The sequence below is a fragment of the Trichosurus vulpecula genome, chromosome 1 (assembly GCF_011100635.1).
Source record: "Trichosurus vulpecula isolate mTriVul1 chromosome 1, mTriVul1.pri, whole genome shotgun sequence".
Lineage (NCBI taxonomy): Eukaryota > Metazoa > Chordata > Mammalia > Diprotodontia > Phalangeridae > Trichosurus > Trichosurus vulpecula.
Window position 1 is genome coordinate 467,995,360 of NC_050573.1, and position 22,140 is coordinate 468,017,499.

General features: G+C 40.8%; 1 protein-coding gene across 1 annotated transcript; it reads right to left on the reverse strand.

The window, feature by feature from the left end:
* Positions 1-7,338: 7,338 nt before the first annotated feature.
* On the reverse strand, positions 7,339-21,083 carry GLRX (glutaredoxin). Its single transcript, XM_036767885.1, has 3 exons — positions 20,791-21,083; positions 13,254-13,373; positions 7,339-9,735 (listed from the first exon to the last, which is right to left on the reverse strand). The coding sequence occupies exons 1-2, from the start codon at positions 20,995-20,997 to the stop codon at positions 13,260-13,262; spliced, it is 321 nt and encodes a 106-aa protein (XP_036623780.1). The 5' UTR covers positions 20,998-21,083; the 3' UTR covers positions 7,339-9,735; positions 13,254-13,259.
* Between the last annotated feature and the right edge of the window lie 1,057 nt (positions 21,084-22,140).

The following is a 22,140-nucleotide window of genomic DNA, read 5'->3' on the forward strand; positions in this document are numbered from 1 at the left end:
ATCCAGGAGAGATAATTTAAAAATTATTGGACTGCCTGAAAGTCATGATCAAAAAAAGAGCCTTGATATCATCTTTCAAGAAATTATCAAGGAGAACTTCCCCGATATTCTAGAGCCAGAGGGTAAAATAGAAATTGAAAGAATCCATTGATCACCTCCTCAAAAAGATCCCCAAAAGAAAACTCCTAGGAATATTGTTGCCAAATTCCAGAGCTCCCAGATGAAGGAGAAAATATTACAAGCAGCCAGAAAGAAACAATTTGAGTATTGTGGAAACACAATCAGAATAAGCCAAGATCTAGAAGCTTCTACATTAAGGGATCGAAGGGCTTGGAATATGATATTCCAGAGATCAGTGGAGCTAGGATTAAAACCAAGAATCACCAACCCAGCAAAACTGCGTATCATACTCCAAGGCCAAGTATGTATTTTCAACAAAATAGAGGACTTTCAAGCTTTCTCAGTGAAAAGGCCAGAGCTGAATAGAAAATTTGACTTTCAAACAAAAGAATCAAGAGAAGCATGAAAAGGTAAACAAGAAAGAGAAATCACAAGGGACTTACTAAAGTCGAACTGTTTTGTTTACATTCCTACATGGAAAGATGATGTGTATGATTCATGAGACCTCAGTATTAGGGTAGCTCAAGGGAATATACATATATATATAGACAGAGGGCACAGGGTGAGTTGAATATGAAGGAATGATATCTAAAAAAATAAAATCAAATTAAGGAATGAGAGAGGAATATATTGAGAGAGGGAGAACGGGAGAGATAAAATGGGATAAATTATCTCGCATGAAAGTGGCAAGAAAAAGCAATTCGTTGGAAGGGAAGAGGGAGCAGGTGAGGGGGAATGAGGAGGGAATAACATACACACTCAGTTGGGTATCTTACCCCACAGGAAAGAAGGGGAAGGAGATAAAAAAGGGGGGATGATAGAAGGGAGGGCAGATAGGGGGAGGAGATAATCAAAAGCAAACATTTTTCAAAAGGGAGAGGGCCAAGGGAGAAAATTGAATGAAAGGGGATAGGATAGGAAGGAGCAAAATATAGTTATTCTTTCACAATATGAGTATTGTGGAAGGGTTTTGCATAATGATACACATGTGGCCTATATTGAATTGCTTGCCTTCTTAGGGAGGGTAGGTGGGGAGGGAAGAGGGGAGAGAATTTGGAAGTCAAAGTTTTAAAAACAGATGTTCAAAAAAAAAAGTTTTTGCATGCAACTAGAAAATAAGATATGCAGACAATGGGGCATAGAAATCTATCTTGCCCTACAAAAAAGTAAGGGAAAAGGGGATGAGAGGGGAGTGGGGTGACAAAAGTGAGCTGACTGGGGAACGGGGCAATCAGAATATATGCCATCTTGGAGTGTGGGGGAGGGTAGAAATGGGGAGAAATTTTGTAGTTCAAACTCCTGTGAAAATCAATGCTGAAAACTAAAAATATTAAATAAATAATAATTTTAAAAAAGAAGCTATGACATAAGCAATTTTTAAATTCCACAATAACTTCACTCCTTGATCTCCCTATTAAGCTAAAAAAAAAAGTAGGGGACAGAATCTTGGCTCAAAAAAGAAATCCAAGGAAAGCCCTTGCCATCTTAGTGATAATCTAAGACAGTGTAAGAAACGTGCTCACTCTAGAAAGAACAATACTCATTGTGAAACCAGGAAAGTTCTGACTTTATTTTATGTTACTCTGTATTCCTAGTGAACGGGTAGCTCCCTAATGGAGTACACTTGCTCAGACAAATGCAACACTTTGTATTCTGTTCGCAAGTCGAATTTCCCCCCCGCTTGCCCTCCATTGACTAGATGCAACCTCCTGAGCTGACTGCTTCATGTTCTCTTACTTGATCTGTTCCCCCCAGAAACAGCTCATTAAGCATGTGTACAAGTTTCTGACCTTTTACCTGATCAGAAGCCTGGTTCTGCTAGGTCACAGCTCTGATTAGAACCAGTTACCTCTGACTTACATTCTGTTATCACTTAAAGCTGGAAGTAGTTTTAATCCTGTGGAAACAGAATTCCTTCTTTTGTTTCTGACAATAGTGATGAGATACATACACAGGTAACTATAATACACTGTATTATGTGATGAGAGGCTGAGTGGTACAGATACGAAACTACCCTTAAAACCAGGAATATCTGGGTTCAAGTCTTGCTTCTGACCCAACCTGGCTCATTCCTAGCACTGGTAGTCAGCTCTGGGAAAGAGTTACATTAAGATTATTATTAGGGGGTGGAGCCAATATGGTAGACTGAAAACAGGGACTAGCTTAAGCTGTCCCCCAAATACCTCCAAACACCTATAAAAATGACTCTAAACAAATTCTAGAGCTACAGAACCCATGAAATGACAGAGCAAAACAAGTCTCCAGCCCAAGACAGCCTGGATGGTTGCTGGGAAGGGTCTATCGCACTATATTGGGAGCAGAGCGCAGCCCAGCTTGGGCCGCACTAGGACAGACCAGGCCAGAGTAGACCTCACGGAGCAGGCCTCAGGGCCCTGAATCACTGAGCTGTGGCAATTACCAGATTTCTCAACCCACAAACACCAAAGACAACTTAGAAGATCAGTGGGAAAACTCTGCCGGACCTAGGTGAGAGAAGGGCATGGTCCGACCCCAGCCCTGGGGCAGCAGAGGTGGCTGCAGTGGGGCTGCTTCTGGAGCTCCAGGCCTACAGACAGTGGGGGAAATCAAGCTGCTGATCAGAGCAGTAGTGCAGGGATCCCTTTGCTGGCGCTAAGGCAGGATTCTCTTGCTTTGCCTTGCTTGGATCTGGGTCACAGTCCTGGTTGGCAGTCCTTGGGGGAGGAAGAGTGCTAGTGTGGCAGAGCTGTGGCTATGGGGAGGGAATCCTCCTGGTAGTTTCCAGGCAAAAAAGAGTGCTTGAGATCACTCACAGACCAGAGCATAGGCCAGGAGAGGAGTAGAAACCTCTCATTGGACCATACCAACTCAGAAGAACTAAAAATTTATAGGTGCCTAGAAGCAGCTCTGAAAAAACAGCATAGAACCCCTGAAGCTTGGGACAGAACCCACATCTTTTGCCCTTGAATTTCGGGGTTCCCAGCACCCCTAGACTGCAATAATACCATCCCATTACATCACCCTGTCCAAATCCTTATCATCTACTAACCAAGGGGAACTTCTCTTATCTTCCTCAATGTAACCAGATTACAATATTCTGCTCCACACCAACCCCTGTTATCTTTAGCTATTTCAGTATCTATACTGATAACACTTACTACCCAGGTCACCTCCCTCTCCCACTTCCATAGCCTCTGTATTCACTTTGCCTCAGCCAGATAGGGTTGGTTTTATCTTGGAACTCTCCATCACCTGAAACTACTTTTCCTCAAGATTCTGAACTCAGAAATTCCCTTCTTTTATCACACCCTTTTATTCTTCCACCTGTGCCTCTACCTAGAATTTCAGAAGCATATTTATCCTGACCTCTGGTTCCCCCAATTTCTCCCTTTTCTCCCATTCCATCACCTGTGTTCTGGCCTCTCTTCACAGTCTTAACTGTGTTGACCTTTCCAAGAACTTTTCAAATCCCTTGCTTTTTTCATTCTTAATTTCCAACCCTAGTTTAATTACTTACACCACCCTAAGCCAACTGCTCCTACTCGGGACAAGGTCTATTAGGACACAGGTAGGAACAACATCTGCTTTGCATAAACTGAGATGGTTTCCCTTGAAGGAGATAAGGAGGCCATCCAGGGGAATTGGTTGGCTTAGCTAAGGATTAGAGACAGAACCATGACCATTTCTTTCTTGTTGTTGCCAGAGGTATAAATAAAAAGCCCAGCCTATGGGGGGCTGATGAGCCAAAGGATTAGCAGGATTTCCACTGGCCTGTGGAAAATCTTTTTGATTCAGGGCTGTCGCCATGGTGAATGCAGAGGTGGAGGGTAATTGTATTCTTTTCATTTTCTTTGTACTAGCAGCATTTTTTTCTTGATTTTTTTGTCCATGGGTGTTTTATTGTATTTCACCCCGAAGTTCTGAATTATTGGCCCCTGGACCCATTATAAAATCATGCTACTTAGCCTTAAAGCGAGCCTCACAAGTGCACAGTGATCCCTTTATTCATCTCTAATTGACTGCCTTTCAGACTTTCCATAGCAGCTGTTCCAAACATTCTTTTGTTCTTAGACCCCCACTCTATGCCATCTCCTCTCTTTCTGCAGGGAACCTACTTGGTAAGATAAAGGCCACGTGATTGGAGCTTCTGCCACATCTCAAAACTTTCCTATATCTTCTCTGCTTTCCTTTCAAACTTAGAGGATGAGGTAGCCCTCCTTGAAAAAGCTAATCCATCCAGTTGGACCCTTAACTTAATTCTTTCTTGTCTCCTCTCTTACCTTGCTTTAGCAATCAGCTTATCTCATTTTTAATCTCTTTCTCTCCATAGGCCCTTTCTCCTCTGCATACAAATACTTTCAGGTCTCTCCCACTCTTAACAAACCAAGCGTCCTTTTTCCCTACCACCCTCTCAAGCTATTGACCCGTAAATGTCTTTCATTGTTTCACTTCTAGAAAAAAACATTCAATACTTCCTTTTGGGCCCTCTTCCTTAGACTTCTGTTTAGTGATCTCATTTACTTTTCTGACTTCATATGAATTTTTGTGACTAGCCCCAACTTCTCCCTAGAGTCCTGGTTCTTCATTTCTGATTCCCCATGGAAGTCCCCACTTTGGGGTCACATCAGCATCGCAAACTCAGCATTCTTCAAAAAATCCTTTTTATAAAATTTAATTTTTTAAAAAAGTTTTTCTTTATTTGGGGGGAAGGAAGGCAATCAAGGTTAAGTGACTTGCCCAGGGTCACACAGCTAGTGTCTGAGGTCACATTTGAACTCAGGTCCTTCTTGACTCCAGTGCCAGTTCTCTATCCACTGCACCACCTAGCTGCAACCCCCCCCCCCTTTTTTTTAAGGATGCAAAGGTGAACTATCCATATTACTCTCAAAACCTGCCCCTTCGCACAAATCCCCCCCCTCTTTTTTTTCTGTGGAGGGCTCAAATCCTGTCATCCACGTTTGAAATCTGTGAGTTGCCTTTGACCCTTCCCTCTATAGCACTACCCACCTTCAATCACCAAGTTTTTTTGTCCCACCCTCTCATCTCCTCTTTCCAGTTTTAGGCCCTCATTATGTCTTCCCTATACTATTATAATCACTTCCTATATCATTCTCCTGTTTCTAGTCTCTTCTTTCTCCAATCTGTTCTTCACATACTTGCCAAATTAAATTTCCTAAAGTACATATGACGGTCATTCCTCCTCTCAAAAAATTCTAGTCATTTCCTGTTGCTTTTAAGAGAAACTACAAACTCCTTGGGAGTTTAAGGTCTTTCACATTTAAGTCTTTCACAATCAAATTAGCTAGGGGTTATTTTATTAATTTTTTTCCCCTCCTCACATTTTCTTTCAGATAATTATCTTCTAGTGTAATTAACTCACTATATTGTTTGAAACAAAAACCTATGAAACTACTTTTGTCTTTGGGGTTTTTGACTTTGTTGCTTCTAATTTTTAAAGTTATATTCATTGATCTTTCCCTTCTTTTTGTTGATGATTCTTTCAACAATACAGCATTTTCCCTGAGAATTGCTTTGGCTGCATCTCAAGTTAGTATGTTGTCTCATTGAAAAATCTGGTAAATTTTATAAAATCTACCTTACTTTTCTAATATTATCTATAGAATGGAAGCTCCTTGTGGCCAAGAACTGTGACATTTAAAAATATCTTTTGTATTCTCAACGAATGAATGAATAAAAGACACTTTCAAAGGTTGACCAAACACAGTTCTGAGTGACAAAGGGAAAAAGAGAAACAGTTCCGTTCTCAAAAAGCTCTCATCATAATGGGGAAGGTAGCACATACATAAAAGGAAAATGACCTACTGGGCTACTGTTAGCTTTTCCCAGATCTTATCCTGCCCTCCCCCAGCTTCCAGTATTTACCCAGGCCGTTCCCCACACCTGGAAGGCACTCCTTTCACACCTGCCCTTTGAAGTCCCTTTTTCTTCAAGGCTCAATCCAGGTGTCACCATCTCCTTCCACAGCTGAAAGTGATCTCTTTGCTCCTCGAATTTTCTTACTGAACCATTCAGATCTCTCTTTCATCATCACCACAGGCTGCTTTGTTTCATACTTTTTTGTGTCTGTGTTGAAGCTCCCATTAAATAATAAAACTCTTTAAGGCAAGAGTCTATGACATTCTTCGTTAATTAATTATAAGCACTTAGCACATTTAAATACTTAATACATGTTTGCTGAATTGAATTCACACTGTAGTATAAAAACACTAACCAAATTTTTTCTCTTGGGCCACATATGGGGTTAGGGAAGGGAAAGATACCACAAAATAATACAATTCCAACTTCAGTCTGTGTGTCGTTAGTATCTTCCCATGCACTGACTTTATTAGTAGGTTGATTTTTATACCTCTCTCATTTCAGTGTAGAGAATGAGAGGGGAAAGGGGGGGGGGGAGAGAGAGAGACAGACAGAGAGAGACACACAGAGAGATTTTCAAGGCAAAACCTGACTGCAGGAGTTAACCTGGAGCTCACCGACTTGTTTTTTAAAATAATTTGATTACTATATTTCTGTAATACATTTCCTTTGTAAGCCTGTGTATTTTGTTTTATGGTTTTTTTTTTTTAAGTGATCCCTAGACATCATCAGTGTCATGAAAATTTTTACGTTCCTTCTATTCGTTTTTATTAGGTCAGGGCCATTTCTCTTCGGTTACTGAGCTGACTGAAACCAGTTTTCATGGGATGTGAAAATTGACTGAAGGCCTCAAACATTCCTTAAATAAGAAGCCAAAAAGGGAACCAAGGCTTCCTGAAGTAATTTGACTTGCATTACTTGAGGAAGGATTCCAATTGGCCCTGAATCTGTGAATCACGTAAAGTCTTCCCTCTCAACTAGCCCCTGGTGGACCCTTTAAACATAATTTAATTTGTAACCAGACTTAGTTTACCTATAGTCTGTTTAACTATGTCTGTTTCCTTATGATATTGTTTAACTTTTATGGCTTAAGAGGATGTATGAGATTGCTGTATGTCAAATATTATTTTTCTGACATAATTTTTGTCTATAAAATCCTATAGAATCCTAATCTTTCTTTGGGAGGGGTTTCTTCCTCCTGGACCTGTGTTTAATCATAATAAATCTTAGGTTTTTACCTTTGTAATTTCTGCATTGTGATAAGTGGGAGTTATTTTTCCCACAATACCGCAGTGCCGTAGGTGTCCATGTCACAAAAAAGAGAGAAGAATCTTTCTAATAGAGGGAGAGTCAGACAACAGCTTTTACATCGGGTAAAATTTATCATCAGCATTAGGTTATACATCATTTGCGTAGACTGGTTTCTATTATCCATGTAGTATGACACCAATCATAACATCATGCATTTTGTTGTTCATCCTTTGTTCTTGAAGAGCACATCATGAGGGTGATGTCTTAATTGTGAATTGGATTTAAATGAGGCAGAGCTGTGCAAATGCTATAAATACATCAAATACAGAGGAAGGGCTGGTCACAAGGAGGTGGCAGCCAGGGCCTCTTTTGTGGTGTAGCCCTTCATGTCAAGCACTCCATGTCCACTTGATAAAGCTAAATAAATGAAAAATGTTATCCCCAAATTAAACAAACCTGGGGGAAAAAAAGATTCCTGTACACAAAGGATTCCAAGCACCATCATTAGGCAAGAAAGACAGCCAAGCTTTAAAAACACCAGAAGAATGCAAAGCTACTGAGGGGGAAAAGAGTCTTTTCCCCTCCAGAGTTTCCAAATGCAAAGAAACACTTGGCATGACATGTCAGCGTGAGCTGCAACTTTATAAAACTTGCATTTTCATTGGTCTTCCTCTGCTGCCTTTGCTCCCCACCCCCTCAGCTCTGCCCAAAGCACCAGAAGAGTCACTGAAAGCCAGGAAATAACAAATAGTTTTAAAGAAAACTGCTGTTACCTGGCCAGCATTTTATTTTACTTTTTTGAATTTGACTAGTTGGTCTGGAATTTGGCTCAAGTACAATCTGTACCTTCTTCTCTTGGTAAGTTTGCTGTGAAAAGACAACACTTATTTTAGAACTGTGTAGATGATTGCCTTTGAAAATGCCTAATAAGTTGGACTAGTCAAAATACATCCCCAGACCTACTATTAACTATTGTATGTGGCAAGTGCTAGAGGTTTTCAAGTTCCAGACTCCCAGGCATCAAAATAAACCAAAATCAGTGTTAAGAGTCTAGATTTCTGGATGCATATACAAATGGGGTGCAGGGCCCTTAATCACAAGGTGGCTACTATTAGCGTTTGTGTATTCCTTCCAGACAACCTTGTGTTCCGAGCAAAAGCTGCATTGTACATGGTTTGTGAAGGAGGTAAAGGGCTAGTAGAGACTAACTGAAAGGAATAGTGATGAAAGATATTAAAGCCAGGGCACAAATAGCCATCTTAAAGCTATGAGCTCACTGGAGGTTTGGTTATTAATTGTTTTTCACTATTTTTATTCTTACTCCACTATTGAATGAGTTTTCTAAACTCTCTCTGGCCCACAATTCTTTTTCCTCTTCAATGTTGTACTGGTTTTAAGAGGCATTATTCAATAGGATATAACACCAAGGCAACGTTCTCAATGTATTTTATTTCATGATTATCAAAGATAAAACCTACCCCAAAGCTATTATTTTAGTTGGTGCCTACTGAAATTATACATGACTTCATTTATTTATAATTCTAAATTATACATTTCATTCACCCTTCTATATTTTATATTACAGCTGTGATTTTAGGAACCTGATAGGAATTTGACCCAGCAACGGATCACTTCTAGAACAAGAACCGTGATTTTAGGAACCTGATAGGAATTTGACCCAGCAATTGATCACTTCTAGAACAAGAAGTTCTAGGAAATGAAACCACTTCCTGAGAATTGTAACTAGTATCAGTGCTTGTTAATGCTAGAACAAAAGCAAAATTTTAAGTTGAAGGATTCTCAATTTCCCAAAAGACCTATAGTTACTGAAATAAGGTTGTCAGAATGTTAGGCCATTTACAAGACTGATCTGCTCCCAACACTCAGTTCATCTGTGAAATGAGTGGGATAGGTAGAGCAGATGGCCTCTCAGGTCCTTTCTTCCAACCCTAAATCTATGATCTTATGTAAAGATAGCCTAGGAACCCTAGCAGATGGAAAGAAAATGTGAAGAACAGGAGAAAGCACTCTCAAGAATATCCCAGTCTATCATTTAAATCTCCGAGACCTCTTCCAGCTCCCAAACTATAAATCTCTGATTTTAAACTTGTTCAATCCCAAGTCAAAACCTGGTAAAGGCCTTTAGAAGTGGAAGATTAAACCAGAATAAAATCAAGCATGTCTATGCACTGGAGTCAGCAGATGAGGACAGAAGAAAATAGTGGACTGGAGTAAGGTGCTCTGAACTTCTCCCATAGGATTAGGGGTGAGCTGAATGACCTCTTAATATTGAGCTGGCAAAGAAGTTATAAGATACTAGATCATTTGGGAATGTGAAAGATAATAGGAAAAGTAACATCTCCAGAAGGAAAAAAACAACCCTTTTTCTGGTTTAACATTTTAGAAATTAAAATAAAATGTTCTTGCAGGATAGGATGCGTTGAAAGAGAGTCAAAATCGGTGTGTGTTCCAGCACAACATCGTATAAAATTCCATTTTCCAAGTGCCCTGCAGTAGAACAAAGAAATAAGATTATTTTTGAAATGGTAACTTTTCTCCCCTGTCTTTTCCCCCTCCTCTCCTGAACATTAAAGCATGAAATTCAAACATGATCTGTTATAGAAGGTAACTGAATAATATGCTATCCAAACACTGGTGGTGTGATAGCTGAAAAAGAAACGTCAGCTCCTTAGGCCCCTTTCCTCATTTGCAAAATGAGCCAGCTTGATGACCTCTGCAGTCCCCCCCAGCCAGAACATTATATAGCCTCAGAGGAAGGTATAAAAAGCAGAATAGGGAGGATACAGTTCTGTCATTCTCTCTATCTCCTCTCCACACACACACAATATACGTGTGTGTGTATATATATGTACACACATATATACATGTATACACACACGCAAACATACACAACATATATACACACACATATATATCCATTTCTGCAGACATACGTGTGTAAATCTCTATATAGATGAAAGAATATACGTCCTATGATATGTGTGTGTAATATATAGTCTATATATAAACAATATTGTTGTTGTCATTCAGTTGTGTCCGACTCTTCATGACCCTGAGGCTGGATTTGAACTCAGTTCTTCCTGACTCCAGGCCTGGCACTTCATCTACTGTTCCACCTAATTGCCCTATATATAGACAATACATACTGTCTACATGTGTGTATAGGAAAATAGAAAGAGAGTGAGAGACACAGAGAAACAGAGACAAACGGAGACAGAGAGACACAAACTCTTCATCAGATTGGGTGCTTGATCACCGTTCTAATTCAGGAAGATAGAGTAGTGGAAAGTGTGAAAAGAAAAACCAAGTAATACAGGTTTGAATAATCAGAACACTAAAAACAGGGACATGGCTCTGTTCATGTGACTCCTCTATAAATTCAGATTGTCTCTCTGTTGGGGTTCCTAATCTGGGGTTCACAAACTTAAAAAAATCATTTTAATAACTGATTTTAATATAATTGGCTTCTGATTTGTTTTACATCTAGAAACATTAGAGAAGGGGTCCATAGGCTTCTTCATTGGACTGTCAGAGTCCATGACACAACTGAGCTTAAAAGAATGTCCCCGTCCCCCCACCTTGCTCTACAGGTTGGAGTGGGTGTGGGGGTAGGGGGCTGTGAGGGTTGCAGTACAGCAGGAAGAACAGCAGCTTCAAAGTCAGAGAACCTGGATTCAAATTCCTCTTCTAATGCTGACCACCTGTAAGAACTTGGGAACGTAATCAAACAGTTGGTCTCCGGCCTGTAGTTTCTTCAGCTGTAACATAGTGGAGTTGGATCATGCAGTCTCTGAAATGCTTTCCAATTCTATTTCAGTGTTGTTGTGAGGAAACCACTTGGGAGCCTAGATCTAGGTTCAAAGGGCCCTTTCGAGACCTTCTGTTCCAACCCCTGCCCCATTTTACAGATGAAGAAACTGAGGCACAGCAAGGTTAAATGTGACAAGTCCTGAAATAAATCAGTCATAAGTGGAGAAATAAAGTGTCTTTAATTGAGATGACCGGGTAGCAAAACTGCCATCCCACCAGCAGACTCACAGTAAAAAGTTCTTATACTTTTAGGACAAAAGGAGGAGGGAGGCACATTAGACAGCAAATGCTGGTGATTTTTTGCCAGCCAAGCAAGGAAAACCACGTCACTCTGGCTGTTTTGCCCTTCATGACATGAATCCCAAAGGAAGGGGGCACTTTGGAAACTCTTCTAGTTCAGGCTGGCTTTGTTTAGTGGGTAAGATTCCAGGGTGGGACTTAGGTGTGGCTCAGCTCAACCTAGGAATTCGAGGACATTAATGGAATTCTGATATTGCTAGGATTGTTAAGTGTGACAGATCATTAAGAGTGACAGTTAATATTACATTTGCTACTAACAACTTTCTGTCATTATGTTAACAATTCTATTAACAATTTTTTGTCAAGTGACTTGTCTAAGGTTGCATGAGTTCATGTAGGAGCAGATGTAGAATTTGTACCTAGGATCCCTGACTCAGATCCAGGGCTCTTTCTACTCTTATCAGTGCTACGTAAATGAATCACTGTATTATTAATGTTTTCACTCAGTAATATTCTATGGTTATTTTGCAATCCCCTTTAGAAATTCTTGGAATTGCCTTTGTTTTGTTTCTCTCATCTAGTCATCAGTGACTTAATTGGTGTCACTTTTTTTTTTAATTTTTTGGAGACCATCAGCCTTAACCAACTCACCCAGGGTCACACAGCTAGTAAGTGTCTGAGGTTAGATTTGAACTCTAGTCCTGACTCCAGGGCCAGTGCTCTATCCACTTCACTATCTAGCTGCCTCTCACTTTTTCTTCTTCTTTTGTTTATTTTAAATAAAAAACTGTTCAGCTCTATCCCCAGATTACAATGCTTCCATAAGTCTAAGCATAATACTCACATGTTCACCAGCAACTAGCTTCACATCAGAACCCTAGAGTAAAACTGGAGAGTCAGAACATTTAGGGTTTGTTTTTTTTTTTAAATCATGGAAGACTCTTAACAGTCTTATTTGCATAAGAACAATGGAAGAGCCTGGAGCTATGCTGTTTAGCAGGTTATGTGATGGAAACTTCCTTTCTGAGTTCAAACAGGCTTCATATCTGCCTCACTTGGCCACTGCCAACTTCTTCAAGTTGCCTTAGGCCAGAAATAGTCATCATGCCTGGGAAGGTTTCAAGCTAGACACCAGCTACCACCAATAGGCCCTTTGTTTTTGCCCCGAGCTGTCTTTCCAGTTCTGGAATCATAATCAATACGATTATTGCTATTTTCAGGTTGTGCTACTAGTCTACAGGGGCTACACTCTCACCATTCTCTTAACTTCCCAAAGGACACCACTCCCTTATATATCTATTTTCCTCCAATTGGAATATAAACTCCTAGGGGGCAAGAACTGTCTGGCAATTAGTTCTTGGCACAAAAATAAATTCATTCATTCAAGCAGTTTCTATCCACATTGTGGATAGGTGTCTTTTTACAATTCACCTCTGGTATTTAAAAACCACTGGTCTTGGAGTCAACTGAATGGGAGACAGGGCAAATAGATGGCACAGTGGATGGAGTCTCAGGCCTGAAATCAGGAAGACTCAACTTCCCAAGTTCAAATCTGGCCTCAGACACGTACTAGCTGTGTAACCCCAAGGCAAGCCACTTAACCTTATTTGCCTCAGTTTCCTCATCTGCAAAATGAGCTGGAGAAAGAAATGGAAAACCCCAAATGGGGTCATGAAGAATTGGACACAACTGAACAACAACAAAAAATGAGAGACAAAATATAACCCCATTTACTAGGTCCCAGTGTGACTCACTGTCTGTAAAATGGAAAAGTTCCAGATGACTAATATGCCTAGATGTATTTCATACCCAGATGTCTAAACTACTCACAGACGGTTGGCCTTCTTTGCCCCTCAACCAGGAAGATTACAGAAGACACAATAAACAAGACAAAAAATTCCTGTTCTTTTAAACTTTCCCAGGACCTTATCACTTCTCTGATGACTGCCACTTACTGGAAGTTACTGTAACACTCCAATCTGTCGAAGCTTTGGTAGTAACTGGCCATTCTGCTGCAGGGCTATGAGCTCTGAGCAGCCACCAATACAATCTTTACCAATAAATACCCGAGGCACCTGAAGAAAAAAAAAAACACAAATAGAAGATGTGAAGGGGCTTCAATTATGAGTAGGTTAAAAGAAATTACCTTTTTGTTCAGTCCTAATATTTTTCCATGACCAAAGAACTCTTATTGCAGTAAACATCTGTATGTGTGTACACGTACGTACAGATGTATACAAACACACACACACACCCCTTGTGATAGTGGATAGGGTGCTAGGCCTGGAGTCAGGAAGACTCATCTTCCAGAGTTCAAATCTAGCCTCAGATACTTACTAGCTGTGTGACCCTGGGCATGTCATTTAACCCTGTTTGCCTTAGTTTTCTCATATCTGTAAAACGAGCTGGAGAAGGAAATGGCAAACCACACCAAGAAAACCCCAAATGGGGTCACAAAGAATTGGACAAGACTGAAAGACACCCAAACAACAGCAGCATATATGTATAGGCATATGCATGCAAATACACACGTGTCTACAGATAAATAACTATAGTGTGTAGAAAGAACAACTTTCTGCATGTTGCAAACGTGAGAATTTTTGGCTTTTTTTCAAAGTGATTGTATCATGCAAGGGGGAAAAGGTGTTAGGTGTGATGAAGGGCTAATGAAATTGTACTGAATGTAAAGAAGTATCAATGAGGGTTTTTGTTTTCCATGTTTCAAGTTGCCTGTTATTGTTGCTTAGCAACTAATGCAAAACCATAGTAGAGTTTCCCTCTAAAGAGAAATTAAAAAGTAATTTCATTCTAGTAATGTCATACTCTTAGATGTCTGAGCAAAACATGATTAATTTAGCATGTTTTTTCTAACTTTGGGAGGGGGCTGGATTTGCAGAGGGAAGAGAATTCAAGGCCATAGCTTAGCTAGCCCTGTCTTCTCCACATATACATACACATACTGTCTCTCTCTCTGTCTCATAAACAGAGACCTTCCCAGAAAACTCCCTATTTTATATTTATAGCTATTTGAGAACCATTTCTGCAGGAATAAAACAGGGTTAATAATAAACAGTAACATACACTTATCTCAAAGGGCTATGCCTGTGATTCTGCCAGCTTAGGAAACTTCTGGTATGAAAACTCTTTTCCAAGCTAGATGCAAACAACTATGTCTTAGCAGATAAATCCTAAGGATTTGCCTAAACCAACGGGGAGATTAAGAGATTTTCCTATGTGATCTTATGTGTGTTAAGTGTCAGGTCTTCCTCACTTCCAGGCTAGCACTCTACCTTCTATACCAGGTAATCTGTCTGGATAGACACACATACACACCTAGAAAACTGCTCACAATTAGTTGAAGACATCTTCCATCTGAGAAATGCCCTTCAATCTCACATTTAAGCCAATGAAAGTTATATGGTAAAAGCTAATGTAACAGTTAAAATTAGGGCGGACTAAAGCACAAAATTCCAAGCACGATCAATTTACCAATAAATAGGATCTCAGCTTCCTCAGCTAAGCTAAGACCCCCTGAGCAAGGGGGACAGCTCTTTTTAAAAATAATCTTGGGGAGTATAGAACAAAGAATGGCACCTTGTAGCTGGGAAACAAGCTATGATTGGATAAAAGACATCAACATTATGAATGGCAAAATCATATGATTAGTTACAGAGCTGAGATGTGGGAGACAATATGATAGGTTGGAAATTGAGAATGAGGGGCTGTGAACAGCCCCATCTTTCTCTCCTGTCAGTAATAATTGTTCATTGTTTGAATCCATTTCTTTGGATAACAAACCAGACAGAGATGCTAGAAGAATAGCTTGGTGATAAAGATACTAGAATAGACTCCCTGGCGTCCATCTGCATTCCCTCGAAGATAACAGATTTCCCTGAAGCAAGAAAACTAGCAGGAAAATCAGCAGGAAAACTAGATTTCGAAACTTAACTCATTACAGGACATCTGAATTTCTGAACTAAGTTCAGAGACAAAGTTGTGACTTAGGTGGTAACAGGACAAAATCAATTAACTGGAAATAGGATCAATTAAAGAAAAAGAAACACACATTTGGGATAAAGGTCCTTCTCCACTTTAGCTATATACCTGTGGGTAGACAGTACACTTAAGGCCTCAACTCAAACACTAAACCTGTAATGAATGGGAACATCCGTGATTTCATGGTGGCCTCTGAGCTAAGCCACAGTCATGAGTTTCATTTTAAATAGAGAGGGCACTTTAAGTAGTAAAAGAACATGGGAGCTTCCCTAACCTGAGGTGGTAGCAACCTTCCGGTTGGCGGTTGTTAAATACAAAGGAGGTGAACAAGGAAGAAAGAAACAAACACCGCAATGGTAATGTGGTCAGAGGAGAATGACTCCCACACTGGAGACTGGCCCCACAATCTCACAGTTGAAAGAGCCCAAAGTTTTGTTTTGGTTTTTGTTAGAAAAATCTTTTTAAAATACTATAATCAGTTCCCAACATATTTCCCCACAGAATCCTACTTTGTAACAAAAGAAAAAAGTTTATGAAAATCAAACCAAGGAAGGGGTGATGTTGACATCCTGTGTATTAACTACTGTTTATCTCCCAACTGGTGGCTGCCCCCACCCCACCCTGTCCAGAGAAGAGGAAAAATGATGCAATCTCTGGAATAGCATTGGTCCATCAGTGGCCCTTTAGTATCATTTTCATTTACATTGTTAGAATCATCGTGTGTATTTCCAAGAAATCACCTTAACACTGGTGTCAACTGATGTGAGGATTTTTCATGATTTTGATTAATTTTACTATAATTTCTCTTTTCGGTGTAAATGAACTTTACATATCAATCATTACACATAGATATAATTTTACTTTGAAATAAAAATATTCATCTGACTATTCATATTTGCAGATGCACTGTGTCAATTGATTCAGCTTGGTCTTTTTAAGGTGTTCTAAGATTCTGGTCCTTTTACTGAGGAGGGAAAAAGAGAAAGACAAAAACAAAGAGGAAGTGGAAAAACTTCTGGAGGCTTAGTAACTAAAGAGAGCAGCATAAAACAATGGTTTGAGAGTGAAATCACTGGGTCTGGTGATGGGGTATAGGCCCAGAGACCTTTTCTTCCTAACCCCCCAAAAAGCCCATTTGTCTTTAGGAATTTTCCTTGACTCTTCCCTGCTTGATTCGGTTTTAGCCTGAGGCTATAGCCTCGCATTCTTATTAGGCCCAAATCTCTCCCTCTATTGTTACTTCAGGCATGCATGCCTTCAGTTACTTCCCAACCTTGATATTCCTTCAGGAACTTCCTGCCCTTGATCCCATTCTCTCGGATTCTGAACTCTGACTCCACCTTATCCTCCTTAGACTTCCCCTCAGGACCATCCCAAAAGCCCCCCACCAGTCACCCCAGACAACCCCTCAATCTTTCCCACAATCTTTTATGTATTTAAATCCCATCCAGCTTCCACAAGGCGCTCAGATTCTTTAGGAGTCTAGCCTATGGCGGGGCAGCGGGAGGATCTGGCCAGTGTAGCTGGTCCCTAATAAACTTTGTCTTTTTCTTTGGCTAAGAAGGCTTGAGTCGAATTCTTTCGGCAGGACCCGGTGCGTCAATATTTTGGGGTGTTGAGCACCTCTCAACCTTTCACCTCTTCACTGGGATTCAGTAGTATTTTTATTTAAATCAAGTTGGGCCTTAAAGGTATGTTTTTTCATTAAAGCTGTGGTTATGATAGGAGGAGGGAAAAAGAGAAGAAGAAGAGAAATGGGACAAAAGACAATTAAAAACAAAAAATGACAAAAACCAAAAAGCTTCCCCCCCCCCCCAAAAAAAAAGGCTGAGAGAAAAGTAAGTGGAACTTCTCTGTTTGGCATTTGGTCCTTCCCAATCTGACTCCAGAATGCCCTCACATTACTCCCTCCATCCCCCTCTGCCTCTATATTGCAGCCACATTGGATTGTTCTTGGTTCTCCATAGATGACATTCTATCTCCTCCCAGCTCTCTGCAGGCTTTTCAGCCCAGTGCCTTGAGATAGTCTTTCCTGACCCAGATCAGGTGCCACCTCCTACAGGAGGCTTTTCCTGACCTCCCAAATTATCAGTCCTCTCCTCATCAAACAAGTTTGAATTACTCTGCATGCCTTTTATATTATTTTGCCGCCAGCTCCCCCACGCCCCCATGCAATGTAGGCTCCTTCAAGGAGGAGAAGTGCCCTGTTGCTACTACTTTTTTTTTTTTGTCATCTTTGTATCCTCAGTGCCTAAACACAGTGCCTGGTCCCATAGTAGGTCCTCAATAAATCCTTCTCGATTTCGATTACTGCTGCTTCTTTAATTTTGTGAGAGAGTAAGAAAAACAATCGAGAAAGCAGGGAAGGGAGAAAAAAAGGGGGAGTGATGGGGCCAGAATTTCATAGTTTACACTATGTGTGAAGTGGAGAGACCAGACCGAGAGAGGGATAGGGAGAGATAGAGACCCAGAGTGGCAGAGAAGAGACAGACAGATCTTTAATATAGGTTCCCTTTTAAGTCTACAAGGTAATATATCCAGAGATTCCCCTTTGTCCATTCCCATAGCGTGGTTCATTCAATTACAGGCAACACTCATACAGAATGCAATAAAAAATCAGCTTATCTTTGTCTTCAAACAACCCATTAACAAAAAAATACAAATAGCAGATGAAATAAGATTTAAGGGCAACTAATTGTAGCAAACTCAGTATTGGTGAGGCAGAAGACACTGACTGAGGGGATACATTTATCTGTCCCAGTGCCGTAGCAAATTCATTAGCCCTTCAAGCAGGTCAGTGAGCCAGTTAAGACTCCAACTGCTGTTAGTTTTATTCAGCTTGGGGTAGTAGTGCCCTTCCCTTGCAATCAAATGGCTGCTGCCTCTATCACATGCCATGGCGTGCGATTCTCTGACTTCTTTTCAACTTTTGCCATAGAAGACTACCCTAATCCACCATCATCCATGAACAATCTCCTCTTCCCTTAGCTTTTGTCCTCATTCTTTCTTGGTTCTTTCTTGCTTCCACCTGTGAAATATAGTCCAGTTCCCTTTGGATCATCATTTAGCTTCTGTTCTGGGCTCTCTTCTCTCTCTTGTTGATACTATCAACTCCCATAAATTCAGTTATTATTGACTCGTATGCAATGGTGGGATTCAGCCAGTTCGCACTGGTTCCATAGAACCAGTGCCTAATTTTAGGTTGAGTTTGGCCAACTGGTTGTTAGCAGGGGCAGGGTCTGTGCCCGCTACATCAGCAGCGGTGGTAGTGCCTTGGCTCCGTGGAGAACCAGTTGTTAGTTTCTGTGACTCCCACCACTGCTTATGTGACTTCCAGATCTATTCCTAATAAATGCTTGCTGAATTGAATATCTTCCTAAAAAGTTGCTCTCACTCCCCTAACCATCATCCTTTAAAAAAAAAAAAAAGATTTGGTTCTTATCAGTTTCAGCAGTGTGCAGTGAGTAGAGAAGAACTCCAAAGTTCATAATGTGCTTTTATAGTATTTTTTATTGTCATTATATGATCAAAGTATATCTGCTGATTTTTAAGGAAAGGGTGGCAGTTTGTTCATTCTACAACTTTCATGTCTTCACATAATTGTCTGGACTCATAATTTCATTGATACTGTAAACCCCCAGACGAGGAAATTCCTTCTATACAAGACAGGTGGGCAGCTTCTCTCTAATTTATAGGGAGGGAGTTGCTCAGGATTTACACAGCCATTGTGTCAGAAGTGGGATTTGAATATAGGTTTTCCTGGCTTTCAGCCAACCTTTCATCTATTTCTCATTATCAAAGAGTCACACTGCTAAAAAGGCTTGGCATATACTTAGCTTGCCTTTTCCCAACCGGGGGTGGGGAACCTGGGACCTTGAGACCACATGTGGCCCTCTAGGTCCTCAAGTGCAGCTCTTTGACTGAATCCAAACTCTGATTCAGTCTAAAGGCCACACTTGGGGACCTAGAGGGCCACATGTAACCTCAAGGCCACAGATTCCAAAACTATGGAGCTCCTGAGAACATTTGTCACTCATTACATATGCAGATCTGGGGTCAGCTCCTAGGCAAGGCAGCCTCTCAGAGAGAAAGCAATTTTCTTTATCTTGTGCAGTCCCACATCTTTTTGTAACTCAGGCTTTGGAAGCTGGTCATATCTTTTAGTTGCATGCAACAGAAGCTTCCTCCAGACATTAAAAAAAAACCAAAACAAACCAAGCCAAGTAGTTTCTAGGACAGAGTTGGCACACACTTCTGAAGTGGGCTTGTGGGAACAAAGTCAAGTGTCCCAGAACTGGAAACAGAAAGCTACTTTAACTCACAATGTTCACCTTTAACCCATAATCCATTCCAAGCAGGCCAGGTTGACTAGTTGGCTTCTCATACAGTCTTCCAGAAAGGAGTTGGGAGGCTTGGGTTTGAACCCAAGCTTCTATTTGAATATCAACAGTGACAGGGAGCTCACTACCTTAAACAGCAGCAAATACACCTCCTGTTTATATGTACACCTCCTGTTCAGAGTGTTGAAATTTCTCCTAAATGTACTTCCTTTAAAAACAAGAACAAAAAGATTGACAGAGACTGTGCTCCCCCCGTGTTTGTGACTGGATTCATGATTATTTTTTCATAACTTATGGCTGCATCATCATCCCCCCATACACACACACACATGCACACAGTAAGTGGAAGACTTAAATCCAGGTCATCTTCATACACTAAGTGCCATGGTGCTTTGTTTTTCTTTTACTATATCCCTTTTTGAGGATTTCCTGCATACTGTTGCCTCCCCTCACCTACATGTCTTTCTTGTGATTGTCACACGCAACCGTACAACAGACCTCTCGGTCTCTTCCTTTCAGCACCGTGTTCTCAACCTGGGGGTTGACTACAAACCAGAATGAAATAACTGAACCTCTTTTCGGCCACCTAAGTGTAAATGAGAACAGAGGAAACGAGGCAACAAACCACAGGAAAAGAACTAACAGAAACTTACATTTCTTTCCAGTTTCTTTCCTCTCTAACTTGCCAGATTCTCCACCTGCCCAGAAGCATTATAAGTTGAAGCAATTGTTTACTAGCAAAAAGGACTCACAATAACCTCCGAATTACTCTCACAAAACCCTCTGGAGTCCGTGTGACTGCCCAAATTACTTTGAGCCTGACTAGGGCTGCATGATATGCCTTTTTCACCCATCTCCTTCCTTTTCTCTCAGATTTGAGAGGTCTGGTAGCTGGATTCCAAGTCAGCCATTCAAGTAGGACAGCGAGACCGAACTCCTCTCCTTCCTTAGTAGCAGACAGCCCAGAATCAAGATGTCCTTGTAGCTTATCTGACAGACAGAGTTAGTTGAGGCTTTAAACGTAGTTTTTTCCCCCCTTTTCCTTTTTCTGGTATACAGACAAGGAACAAAAAGCCCCTGATTGCAAAGGGAAAAAAACCTCAACACACCCACAAGACCAACGTCCCCCCAACACCCCCCAAATACAGATACTCACGGTTCTGGCCCCTGTTAGCTGTTGCAAATAATCTTGGATCGCATTTGTATCCCTGTGGGCTGTTATGTCGACAAATTCCAAGCACTCCTGTTTAATAGGCAGTTGCTTGAGAAGCTCCATAGCTTTTCTGCAGTAAGGACAGGTGGGCTTGATGAAGACCACCACCTTATCAGCTTTGATCTTGCTGTTCACAAACTGCTGAGCCATCTTCACCACCTTTGTGATCTCCTAAAGAGTAAATATTTAAGCTGGGGCAATGTTTGGGGCTTTATTTAACTGTCCTGCTGCTCTTAAAAGGAACCACCCTGGGAGGAGGAGTTTGCATTGACCAAGTCTTGCCTTTTTTTTTTTTTAAAGAGACAGTGTCCCAAGGTGGGAATCCCATCTCACACACATCCTTGTATGACTCACTCTTTACAGGTGGAAATGAATGCATAATTGTGATCTTTTGCACGATTTTGTCATGTGTCAGCAGTGCCTTTCCTAGATCTGATGCTATGGGTGTCACCATAAAATCATCTTCCAGGAAAAGATAGGGGTAACTGGGCAGGAATGACAGACACATCCAACTGGCAGCAGAGGTCCAAGGTGGTCTCATCTTGTTGCTCGTTTTAATGAGTGCCTCTTTTAGGATCTATTAGTGACTCTCAAAAGAGATAGTGTGGTGTAGGGGACCATGAACTCCCCTGGAAACCACCCCTGAGACATACTGCTTACGTCCCTTAACCTCTCAGTGTCCTAAGCACATCTCTAAGACTAGAGGTTGCCAAAGGATGCTAATCTGTTGTTGGTACAGGGAAGTTCCCTCTTCTGGGAATGCCCTATACCAATGAAATCCAGATGTTCCAGTCCCTGTCCCCTATTAATGACACTATTATTCCAGCAAAAATAAAGCCTCAGGAATCAACTTGGGGGTGACTCTTTAAAGAAAGAATGTGGAATGATGTATGGACTCATGCCAAAAACAGACTCAAAACAGTGACTAACACGAGAGTAAAGGACTGAAGTAGGTCTATTTGCACAATACTCAAGACCAGGAATTGTTGCTATTTGCAACAGTTCTGCCTCTAAGTTGGCCCCAAGTCTTAAACCCCTTATCTAAATCTGTACCCCCCCCCCCAAGCAACATATAGGTCACATAGTAGGCTTGATAGATGTTTGATTGAAGTCTTCGTTTTAGTTCCTAACCCTGTTGCTTCCTTTACTCTTTCCAATAGGATACAATTTAAGTGAATAGATATCAACTCATCATAAGGAAAAACTCCAGGATAATCAAACTCTGCCCCCAAATATAGTGGCTGTTTTTGACAGGTGGTAGTAGGTTCCTTATAGAAACTTCAAGTGGAAGTT